This window comes from Pelodiscus sinensis, chromosome 4, assembly GCF_049634645.1.
Source record: "Pelodiscus sinensis isolate JC-2024 chromosome 4, ASM4963464v1, whole genome shotgun sequence".
Taxonomy (NCBI): Eukaryota; Metazoa; Chordata; order Testudines; family Trionychidae; genus Pelodiscus; species Pelodiscus sinensis.
The window spans coordinates 90,531,683-90,543,999 of NC_134714.1; the positions used below are offsets into that span (position 1 = coordinate 90,531,683).

Consider the following 12,317-nt stretch of genomic DNA (forward strand, 5'->3'; position numbering starts at 1 on the left):
GGATAATTAGCTAATCAGAAGTAAAGGCTGAGGAGGAAAAGAACTAATTAGTCCTTACAGTGGGGTGGGCAATAATTTTTGATGGGGGACCACTCCCAAGTTTTTGGAAAATGGTTGACGGCCACATTCTTCCATGGTATTAAAGGAGGAGATGCAGGGTCTGGAATGGAGATTGGGTGCAGAAGGAAGCTTGGGGCAAGAGATTGGGGTGCAGAAGGGAGAATGAAGTCTGGGAGGGAGTTTGGGTGAAGGAGGTGTGTGATGGGGTGGACTAAGCCCTGATGCTGCCTACAGGAGGCCGGATGCCTTGTCACACCCCATCCCATCAAGAGGAGCAGAAATGAGGTCCTACAGGCAGGATAGAGTGGCAGCCAATCAAGACCCAGCAGACCAGTATAAAAGAAGGTACTGGGCAAGGGCCTGGCAGTTCCTCAGAGGAGCTTGACCCTGGCAGATCTATATACTGACTGGGAGACCAGCAGTACTATGGACAGCGCCAAGTGAAACTGAACTTAGACCTGGGTAAGGCCTAGGTCCAGTGGCCAACAACTGGCCACAAGACTAATACAAGAACTGATGGCACCATGGACAGGGCTCATCAGGTCCTAGCCTCAGAACCTTGAAGATGACCAGACAAGGCAGCATCCAGGGGGAAGCGACCCATGGAGTAAGGAAAATACCAGAAGGCCAGGCAAAGACGTTACGTGACATCCTTTTGCACAGAGGGGCACTCACAAGCTGGTGGACCCCATTACAAGGTGGTTGTGACCTAGGGCGGGGAACTGTGGTGCAGGGTTTTGAGATGTAACCCTACGGTTGGAGGGGATTGTCATCTCTGGCAGAAGATGGGGTGCCAGATCTGGGAGGGGGTATGGGTGCATGTGGAGAAGTGGGGCAGGAGTGTGGGGCAGAGCATTGGGGAAGGGAGGGGCTGAGGTGCAGGAGGAAGGTTCTCTCCAGGAGACTTACCAGTCTGCCTGAAGAGCTAACAGCTTGCAGAGCTTAAAATGTTTCTGCCTGTTCAGCAATGTGTTTGAGTGAGTGAGTAGGAGGGTTGTGTTTTGTGGCTGCCTGTTATTCAAACAGGGTGCTCTCATTGGACAGTGTCTGTCCAGAAACCAGCCAATGGGATTGTGCTGGGGGTGGGAGCAGTGTCTGAATCTTCCCTCTTCCCCTCTGAACTCAAAGAGAAAGTGCCCTGCAGCTGCATTTCTGAGCAGCGTGAGGGGCTGCGGGGCAAGCAGGGAAGCCTGTCTGGGGTTCCCCACAGCCTCCAGGGGCCAGATTCAGTGGCTTAGCTGTATTTTGCCTAGGCCTGCCTTAGATGAGAAACCTAAGAGATAGGAAGGAAGTGTTATGAGGGAAGATAAGGAGTAGCTTAGCTTGGAATGAAGGTGCTTCTAACACAGAGTGTGATAGAGAGCAAATGAATGACTATTTTCCTCTTAGGGCCCTAGCAAAGAATTGTTGAGATGTTGTAAAGGATCAAATGGTGATATTGCACTGGAGTAAGTGTTTGAGTTTAGAATAAAATACAGCCTGCACACAAGGCAAAAGTGAATCTGAGAAGTTCCTGGGGCATCAGAGGATGGGGAGAGGCTCCGTTACAACAAGGAAAGCAGGATGATCTGGATAACTATAGGCCTGCAATCTGCATCGGTTCAGACAGATTAAGGGAATGGCTGATACAGAACATGATTAATGCAGAATTAAAGAAGAGTAATTTAATTAATGCCAATCAACATAGTTTTATGAAAATAGTCAGACTTGATATGCTTCTTATGAGATTACAGATTTGGTTGATAAAGATCATACAGGTTGAACTTCTCCAGTCTGGCACCCTAACAGAAAGCTTTTCCTAGTGTCCAATCTAAACCTCCCATGCTGCAATTTAAGCCCATCGATTCTTGACCTATCGTACGAGGTTAAGGAGAAAAAAAATGTTCCCTCCTCCTTGTAACACTCTTTTAGGTTCTTGAAAGATGTTCTGCTGAGCACCATTCTCTGGATGGCTTTTAACATCCAGGATCAAATTCCACTATCCAAGAAGTAGAGGCATCCCAGAGGCAGATCCCCTATTACATGGGTGCATCGAGTCTGTTCCAATGTTGAACTCTCGGCCTCTCAAGCCCTTGCTGCCACTGTTCAGCTAAGTGTTGAAAAAGCAGAAATAGGAGTGTCTAATTTATTAAATAAATGAATAGGGAAGGTAAATCAATCGTGCTTTGACTTGTCCCTAGCCTATGTTTGCCAAAAGCTGGGAATAGGAGATAAAGGATGGATCACTTGATGCTTACTTGTTCATTCCTTCTGAAGTGCTTGGTATTAGCCACTGTTGAAAGACAGGATACTGGGCTAGGTGGACCATTCATCTGACCCAGTATAGCTGTTCTTATGTATCCTCTTGTTTGTCCCCTTTGTAAACTAACTGACCCTAATATATTTTGTCTCATCACATGTAAATCTTGTCATGCCTCTAAACCCTGTAATTGATTCTGAACTCCTATTTCAATATAGCGCTAACTTTTAACTCCTAGTTCATTAGCTCAAAGGACTTTTAATTTGCACATAGCTTCTGTTCTATAAAATTTGAGGAGTTTAAAGATTAGGCATTGAGATTTATCTAATTGTATAGCACCAAACACCATAGTATCTATATATTGTCATTTGCATTGCAATAGTATAGAGATGTAGGGCTGCAGAATGAAATTGCCCTTTTAATAAATTATATCTACCAATGTGACATTACATACGTAACCTCATGAATTACAGCCCAATTTTTATGAATAGGACTTGGATTAATATGTTGGTAACCTATTAATCTGTTGTAACTTTTTCTGGAACTTTTTTATATATGATAACTGTAACCCCATTTTAAACTTTGTACTGCCTTAACTCTGTTGAAAGTTAGGTGTGTGTCTATGTAAAAGTGTGAATGTGAGTGTGTGTGTAAAGGAATCAGTCTCTGAAGCCAGCCTGTCCCTAATGAAAGACAATCCCTGCCCCAGTTTACAATTTTTTTAAAAAAGGAGACAACAAAGGCATGAAACTAATTTGGCCGGGGGAAAGAAGGAGTGGGCAACAGTAATAATACTAACTGCAGGAGCAATTTGTGTATAGAACTTGTTTTGGGATTTTTTTTAATTGTTGGGAGATAAAAAAGCAGATTGATAATAGTAACCTGTGGAGTATTAACACTAAGGGTACTCTAGACTACATGCCTCTGTCGCCAGAGGCATGTAGATTAGGCTACCAGGCATAGTAAAATGAAGCGGCGATTTAAATAATCGCCGCTTCATTTAAATTTACATGGCTGCCACGCTGAGCCGACAAACAGCTGATCAGCTGTTTGTCGGCTCAGCGCGATAGTCTGGACGCGCGGGTGTCGACATCAAAGGTATTTGTCGACCACCCAGGTATGCCTCCTGGGATGAGGTTTACCTGGGTGGTCGACAAATACCTTTGATGTCGACACCCGCGCGTCCAGACTATCGCGCTGAGCCGACAAACAGCTGATCAGCTGTTTGTCGGCTCAGCGCGGCAGCCATGTAAATGTAAATGAAGCGGCGATTATTTAAATCGCCGCTTCATTTTACTATGTCTGGTAGCCTAATCTACATGCCTCTGGCGACAGAGGCATGTAGTCTAGACGTACCCTAAGTCCTAAAAGTCTTATGCTCTCAAGGTTGAATAATCTTGAATCAGGATTGTATTACAATACTTTAAGCATGCTAGCATGATGAGTAGTAGCTTGGGGTTCTTTTTAAACAAGTCATGGATTTTTTTGTTTAGGGTGAAGAAGTTAAAATTGAAGAACTGAACTTTGATCACTACCCTATATTTAGACCCGCATAGCTGCTTGTTTAAGTGTGAGTGGAAACTGTGTTTGCTGTCTATTACCTATTCTTAATTGGGTTCTCTCTTTTTAAAGATTGATTTGATGTGACAGAAAATAGTCACACCCATTAGAATGGTGTGCTATAAAAATTCTGGGTTGCCTCTCTCATGTGATGTCTATTACTGCACTTTCTGTGCCTGCGTTAACATTAGCAAGAGCTATAGTGAACAGTACAGTAGTCCCGAGCAACAAGGAAGTGGAGATATTAGAGAACAAAGATACTGTATCCACATGATTGGAAACCAAGATGAAACAAAGACCAACTAAATGGTGTGATATTTTTAGATATTGTGTGCTTCTGCCTCTCCCAAAGAGCATCCCCAATTCCTATTTCAGGATCTGGAAAAAGCTTGGAATGCAGTAAAATTTCGTTAAATGTTTTTTATTTTTCTCCTGCACCAAGATTATGAAATAATAATCCATTACATTGTAAATCACACTGTACCATGCAAATCTTTTTAGAAAGTTTGAGATTGTAACAATAATAGCATTTTTTTCAGCTGTATTGAATTAAAATGACATTTTTGCTTCAAATTTAATAATTTCCATCCAGTATGTTACAGGCATCCATCCAAATGAACAGGTGCTTTACATTTATTAAACAGTATTTTAACATATGAAATAAGAAAAAGACAAGACTGTGTGTCACATTCAGTCTGTTATTCTCAGATCCAAACATTAGCAAAGGGTCTGCAATGGAGCAAAGACTATGCAATCAGTGACCCCTTGGACTTTCACTGCGGGGGGGGGAGAATTTCAGTGTAATACAAAGAAGCTGCTGTCACTAGTTTTGCTGCTGTCAGCTAGAGGACCATTTGGAGAATGGCTGCTGTCGAATTTGTGCCTGTGATTATGTTATTGACTAAGTGTAGAGAGGAAAAAAATAATGTACATAACGATTTAAAGTAATCTATGTTTATTGCAACCAAGCTTTGCTCCATCAAGTTGGAAATGTTTGGTTTGTGAAGGGTTCTTATGTAGATTAATTAACCAAAAAAAAAAATGTTTCCAAGGGGTTTCAACTGTTTCCTACTTTTATTATTCATTAGTATACTTTATATTGGACAAACTTAATAGAAAAAAATTCTTATCAGTAACAAAATTCCCTGGGCTAGATTTTGATAAGCAATGTTTGAAGACTTATCTGAGGAAGTGGGTTGTGCCCACGAAAGCTCATGACACCATCTACATGTTTTGTTAGTCTTTAAGGCGCTGCTACACTATTCATTGCTTTTTTAATGGTTGAAGTTACTATTAATTACACCTCAAAGTTTTCACAATCAGAGAGAAGGGCCCAAAAGAGAACTGCTAAAATCAAATCCCTTCAAACCTCATTGGGATTGTGTGTTTTTATGCTAAACCAGATTGTGGTTTTGGCATTGGGTCAGATCTAAAAGTTAAGAGGCCAATTTTCTGGTTCTGTTTTCAGTGTCACCAAAATGATGTGACTTCTTCACAGATGATTTTTTGCCCAAGATGATAGAAATTCAGAGTGACTTCTATGATTCTGTAACTGGATAATTTGAACTAAAAGCCACTCAGAATCTAATCTGAATCCAGACAGGTTTTCTTAAAGGTAATATATTCATATATAAACTGTTCTCATTGCTATTGTATTTGAGCCCCTTCCTTCCTAAAATAGATTTAGGAAAGAGAAGAAGAAAGCCAGGTTCTGGAGGGGATACTAAAATTCCTGAGCTAGATTCTGTTCTGTTATATCACTGTAAATCTAGAATAATGCCATTGAAAGTAGTTGAGGTATCCTAGATTTGTAGTGCTTGTAACTGTAGTCAATGTTCTTAGTTCATTATTAATTTGTGTGATATGATTGTTATAACATATATATTTTGTGTGTATTTATAGGATTATAAAAGTATAAGATAGGCCTCTCACGTCAACTCTTCTACTTGACTCAGTGCTTGACTGAAACTCAATCTATCTCCCATTGAAACCAGCTGGAATCTTTCCACTGATTTGAATAGGAATTGGACCAAGCTCCAATGTGCAGTGAAGCACACAGAGGAAAGGAGGAGCTGAAATCACTCCATCCCCCTGAAGTAATCAGTGTATGCCCTCAAGCATTTGACTCAATCACTTAATTAAAGAGTACATAATTACAAATATTAATATGGGCCATGAAATTATTTCTTTCCCTTTAAATACAGCTACTGAAAATAATTTTGAAAGCTATCGTATCTTTTGATACAATACATAGTAATAAGCTGGTACCAAACTTTAAACGGTTATTTTTTCTGCCTTCTTAAATACTACTTTTTATCTAGTCATGACAGACTCTTCTTTGATAACAGAGAGTGAATCACTTTGCTTTAAAAAACAATTTAAATCCAAAAATAACTAGCAATATGTTAAGAGGCTGATTTTATTATTTCAAGTTCTTATTATTAAGATTAGTAGTAACTATAACATAATTGATCCTTAGCTTGTGTACTGGAGCACCTTTCCTTTGGTGCTCATCAGTTCTCAGCTCTTCTATACCAGTGGTGCGCAACCTTTTTCCCAGCGTGACCCCTGGGAAAATTTTGATTGAGCAAGGAGGAAAAAAAAATCACAGCCTCTTTACATGCCGCTCCGCTCACCTGCCACTCCACCTGCGTGTATGCCACACTGAAAACAAAAATGGCAGCTGGCCCGGTGCTGTGACCTCCCTCGAAAGACAGCCGCGACCTCCTTGGGGGTCATGACCCAAGGATTGTGCACCAACGTTCTACACCACACTTCCTCCCTCCAGTCCTTCACTCTTTTCCTCCCTTGCCTGGGGTGAGACTTTTTAAAGCAGCACCACCAGCCTTAATTGGCTGCTTGTGTCTAATTAGCCGGTGGTAGCTCCTAGCAAGTTCTAACTGGCCTCAAGTGCCTGCCTGATTATGCTGTACTTACAGTTGGCCTTTTTTTACTCAGGAAAGAGAAAGCTGTTCACTCAAGCTCCAGCATGTCTTCCCTCCACTAGCGTGCAGCAGATGGCTGGTCTGGATCTGTCACAACACATACAGGGTTGTTACATTCTGCTGGCTCCATCTAAGTAGCTTTTTTCCTACTAGTATTACTAAAATGACACATGTAAAACAAGGGCACATGAAGTGAGGTGCATTCTGACTGAACACAATATTGACTGCAAGCCGCTTCCTCTGTATCCAGTCAAGGCACTGCTATAGTTCAACTGGCACAGCCTGAAAATTCTAGGTACACAAGAGCAGTTAGCAAAACTACCCTCTTCTGGAAGACTGTCTTGGTTACCAAAATCTTATGACCCACTGGGGAAGGAGGGCCATAATGGCTATATTAGTGATCATTTACTTATGATTCTGATTCTTGGAGAGGGAGAGGTGGGGAGGGTTTGGTTTGGTTTTTTGTTTGCATTTATTTCCCAGTCACATGCTTACAGGTGTCTTGTCCCTTACATTACTTGCCTTGTAGTACTGCAAAGAGTATTGGTATCCACAACAAGAAGGCAAAGAATTATGTGACCACTGATGTATATTACAGACTAATAAATATACAGGATTCCATGAATAATATTTTTGTAACTGACTCAGTCTTAAAAAGAGGCTATGTAAAGTAATGTTTCTGAAAACTAATAACATAAAGATTCCATGTTGTAAAATCAACATGAATTAAATGTTATGTTTTTTGATAATTAGTACTTCAGTCCAGTCCCTAAACATGTTTTCTGCTTATCAAATATGTATTAAAATATAGTTATATATAAAGTTACTAAAATGGCATGTGCTGCATATGTTAATGTTGAAAATGTTACATTTTAAATTAAATCTGGTCTTGAATTAGGTATGTAGTATTTTTCCTAAACAAATTTTCTATTACAAGTTTTGCTCTTGTTCTACTTGTTTTTCCTTTTATTCCCCACAAGGTGGAATCATTAGCTTTCGGGGTCTGGTTAACATACAGATGAAAACATTTAGTACTGTAATAGCAAGAACTGCATGTTGTATTTTAAAAATGAATAGTATTGCCAATCCCAGAAGCTCAAAATCAGGAGCAACAAGGAGGGGCTTCTGGTTTCTAAGAGGGGAAACTGAGGATAAGGGGGGGGGCCTATATGTTTGCCAACTTTCCCAACCATATGCCATTGCTGCAAATGGTGTCCAGTCTGGGAAAGTTGGCAACCCTAATTTCAGGGTGTGTATGACTTGAACTGTTCTGGGGACAGCTGAACCTTTAACTTGTCTCCTCTCACTAGCAGCAGGTACAGGTGGTCTCTGCTCTTGTTCTTTGAAAACTCTTATCTCAGCCCGACAAACTCATTATACCACATCTTGCAGAAAATTTATCCCAACAGAATAACATTAGGGATTTCCCAAGAACCATTATACATCTCTGGAGTTCTGCACCATTCTAATTTTTCACAAGAGAAGTGGAACAAATTCCTGTACTGGGATAATGTGGGTTACATACAAAACAGAGTCACAGATACAGCAAAGTGGCAAGCAAAGGGCTGTCCCTGCATAATAATAAAAGTTGCCATCATCTTTTTCTTCATATGGTTGATATAAATGTAGAGCTATAAGCAGAATTTTACATTTAGATGGGTAAGCCCATTGTGTCTGAAGTCCTGGAGGGCATCCTTGTATGCCTCCATATTTGTGAGGTGGGTAATGAGTTATTGGAAGCAGAATTTTACATTTAGATGGGTAAGCCCATTGTGTCTGAAGTCCTGGAAGGCATCCTTGTATGCCTCCATATTTGTGAGGTGGGTAATGAGTTATTGGAAGTTCCACAATCTTCTAATGAAAAGACAGATGAACAAAAAACCAAGCCTGACTATGTCAGTTGCCCAGGGCATATTGCACAGGTGTTAAATCCCACACATCCTTAGCAAGCATGACCAGGATTATAACACTTCTTTAGGATTCACGAGAGCTAGGTTCAGTTCCCTGCTCTGACATAGGCTTCCTCTGAGTGTTCTGGGACAAGTTATTTATCATGAATCAGAGAAGCATAGACCTGGAAGAGACTTTGAGAAGCTAGCCAGTCCAGTCCCATGTGTTGAGACAGGAGCAGATAACCCTAGACTGTCTGTGTCAGATGTTAGTCCAACCTGTCCTTTAATCTTCACCAGCTTCACAGCCTATTTCAGAGAGTAACTATCCTTTTAGTGGGCAAGTTTTTCCCCAAAGTCTGACTTAACTGGCCCTTGCTGAAGGTTTAGCCCATTACTTTGGGCAGTACATTGAGAACAATCCTTTCTGGGTATAAACCCAAGCAAGACACCCTGGGTCAGACAAAAGGTGCATCTACTCTAGGATCATATTTTCTGCCAGTTGCCCCAGAGAAAATGAACATCAAGGGAGAGGGAGGCTGGGGCAACGCGCCGCTTCCGCCTTACCGCGGTGGCCAGCCCACACCAAGCTCTCTGCCAGACGCACCAGCTGGCATGTGGCCGGCTCCCCGAGCTGCCGGCTCCCTGCCTGCCCACGGCTGGGCTGCCCCCGCCCGCCTGCGCCCCATTGCTGTGCTCCGCCCTCCTAGCGCTTGTCGGGTGCCCTGAGCCCGGGCAGCAGCCGGCCTGATGCTGAGCCCGCGGCAGCGCGGCTCGCACCCCTGTGCCGGGCCAGGCCATCGGCCCCTCCGGCCAGCTCCCTGCTCAGACCGCCGTGTGGGGCCTGCGCCCTGGCTGGGCAGCAGGGGGCGCGCCGCCGCGCAGGGTGTTGGACGAGGAGCCTCTCTTGATTCATTCGCCTTGCGGCGCCATAAGCTTGGCCCCGCCTCTTCGCCTTCTCAGCGAACCCTATTGGGTGAGGTCTGGAGTGTCAACCCGGAAGTGGCGGTTAGGTGTTCTCGCCGCACGCTCGCACTCGGGCCGGTTGCGGGGGTCTGGCGCGCTCTGCGGGGGGGCAATGTGTTCCCGCGCAGGTGGGTGTCCGGGCAGCCCCGGTCTCGCTATCCCGCCCCTGGGGCAGCGCTCGAGCCGCTCACGCCTTTGTCTTGTGCCCGCAGCGCCGGGGCCCGAGGAGGAGGAGGCGGCGATGCCCGAACTGACCGACAGCAGCGGCGAGGAGGCCTGGGAGGACGAGGAGGACCTTGCAGAGCCCCGGGTCCCCTGCCTCTTCTGTGATCGGTTCGTGGCGCGGCCGGGGAGCGGGTCCCGGAGGTGGCGGCTCGGCGCTGGGGAGCGGCTACCTTCGCCCCGCGCTGCTGCTACTAAACTGTTGCTGGGAGCGGAGGGGCCCTGGCAGGCAGACTGGGAGCCGGTGGCTGGCTGGGAGAGGCTTAGGGTTGCACCCCGCCTTGCCTCTTTCCGCGCCCACTTGTCTCCCAGAGCCTGCCTGCCACCTGAGGCCCGCAGCGCCGCCTCCGCTCCCAGCTGCCTTTAGACCAGTGATGGGTGTTCGCAGAGTTGGTTTCTCAAAGCACATATCCTAGGGCGCGTAATTCCTGCGTCTGCCCGTGCCTGCTGATTTGTGGCCAACATACGCGCCGTTTGTGTGCCCCTGTTTCAGTCCCCATCCTCTGTGTCTTGTCTGTTGAATTCCTGTTCTAAAGTTTACCGTCTGGTACTGCGTTTTCACCGTTCTTCACTCATTGGGTCTTTGATCTCATTTGGCATGTAGTTGCTATGGTAATAACTTTAGTTTGTGGGTGGGGGATTGTGAGGGATACACTTTGGCTACGTCTAGACTGGCATGATTTTCCTCAAATGCTTTTAACTGAAAACTTTTTCCATTAAAAGCATTTGTGGAAAAGAGCGTCTAGATTGCCACGGACGCTTTTCCGCAAAAGCAGTTTTTGCGGAAGAGCGTCTGTGCCAATCTAGACGCGGTTTTGCGGAAGAAAGCCCTGATTGCTGTTTTCCGATCCGGGCTTTTTTGCGCAAAACAACACCGCGTTGTCTACACTGGCTTTTGGCCGAACGGGAGCAGCATAGCTTTTCCGCAAGAAGCACTGATTTCAGACAGTAGGAAGTCAGTGTTCTTGCGGAAATTCAAGTGGCCAATCTAGACAGCTGGCAAGTTTTTCCGCAAGAGCAGCTGCTTTTGTGGAAAAACTTGCCAGTCTAGACACAGCCTTTGAGAAAGCAAGTACATAGTTTGAATCTTGCAGATTTTTTGGCATGAAAAATACAAGAATACAAAGTCCACTGGGACAAGGTTAGAGTAAGGGAAAATTATGTGGAAAAATAAGATGTTTGTTTTTGTCCCAGAAACACAATCTTTTTACTTGTCATTCCTCAGCAATAGAAGGCGTTTATTTGCATGTGTAATGCTGTCTGGAGTGTCTTATGATTGGCTTGCTTCTGACACGTCCTGCAATAGGCAACAAGTTGTCCTGTGGCACCTTAGAGATTTAACAAAAAATAGATACAGTAGACTGTGTGGACCAGCTCCCACCTGGCACTCTGCGGTTGCTGTCTCTGATGCAGCAGCCCATTTTCACAGGGCACACGACCTCCCTGTGGACAGGAGACTGCTCTGCAGCAGCAATCCCTGTCTGTGAGGGATGTGAGCTTCCCACTGACAGAGGCTACTCAGTCTGCCCGCAGGGTGGTCGTGTGCCCTGCGAACAGGGGCGGCTGCATCAGAGGCAGCAGCCGCCGAGTGGCAGGTAGGAGCTGGTCTGCGGAGGAAGCTAGTTTTTAAATTAGCTCCTCTCACTGATGGACTTCCTCCTGCCACCCCACACTGATGTCTCTGGAAGAGAGGCAGTAACTCAGGGTGACAGTGAGCTCTCTGGGACTGGGGCTGGAAGCGCACTGGCTGCTGGCCCTGCCTCTGGGGACTGTCAAATAGTCGTGTAACCACTAAAATATCATTGTTACATGACTCTTCAATTACATGCTGTTTAATGTCCCTAGCACAAACTGCTGCGACATTGCACAATTAGATTTCATCAATCCAGCACCAAATGTGAACTCCCAGGCTGTGTCTACATAGCATCCCTTTTCCGGAAAAGGGATGCTAACGAGACAAGTCGGAATTGCAAATGCCGCGGGGGATTTAAATATCCCCCGTGGCATTTGCATGAACATGGCTGCCGCTTTTTTCCGGCTCTTAAAATCAGGAATAAGGGATCTTCCGGAAAAGGCTTTATTTTCCGAAAGATCCCGTCTAGACTGGCGCTTTTCTCCGGCAAAGCCCCGAGACGGAAAAAAGCGGCAGCCATGTTCATGCAAATGCTGCGGGGGATATTTAAATCTCCCGCGGCATTTGCAACTCCGACTTGTCTCATTGGCATCCCTTTTCCGGAAAAGGGTGCCAATGTAGACACAGCCCCAAAGTAATAGTCATATAATGGAGTCACAGACAGGGTTGGTTTGTTTGGTTTTTTTTAAGCACTTCAGCTTTCCTAAGAGGCAAGATGAGCTGTACTATGATATAAATGGTCATTTATGTGAAAAGACTGAAAATATTCAGGTTACAGCATGTCCCAAGAGACTGGTCATTCA

At 44.6% G+C, this 12,317-nt stretch overlaps 1 protein-coding gene and 1 long non-coding RNA gene across 3 annotated transcripts in view; one reads left to right on the forward strand and one right to left on the reverse strand.

Moving 5' to 3' along the window:
* LOC142829175 (uncharacterized) overlaps positions 1-12,317 on the reverse strand; it is a 59,817-nt gene that overhangs the window by 45,166 nt on the left and 2,334 nt on the right. For both annotated transcript variants that reach the window (XR_012903564.1, XR_012903563.1), the window contains exon 2: positions 6,797-6,891. This is a non-coding gene — a long non-coding RNA (uncharacterized LOC142829175). The remainder of the gene's footprint in view (positions 1-6,796; positions 6,892-12,317) is intronic.
* PRMT3 (protein arginine methyltransferase 3) overlaps positions 9,636-12,317 on the forward strand; it is a 112,292-nt gene continuing 109,610 nt past the window's right edge. Inside the window, exons 1-2 of the mRNA XM_075927736.1 lie at positions 9,636-9,787; positions 9,872-9,992. Of these exons, the coding sequence (XP_075783851.1) occupies positions 9,772-9,787; positions 9,872-9,992 (137 nt within the window). The 5' untranslated portion in view covers positions 9,636-9,771. The remainder of the gene's footprint in view (positions 9,788-9,871; positions 9,993-12,317) is intronic.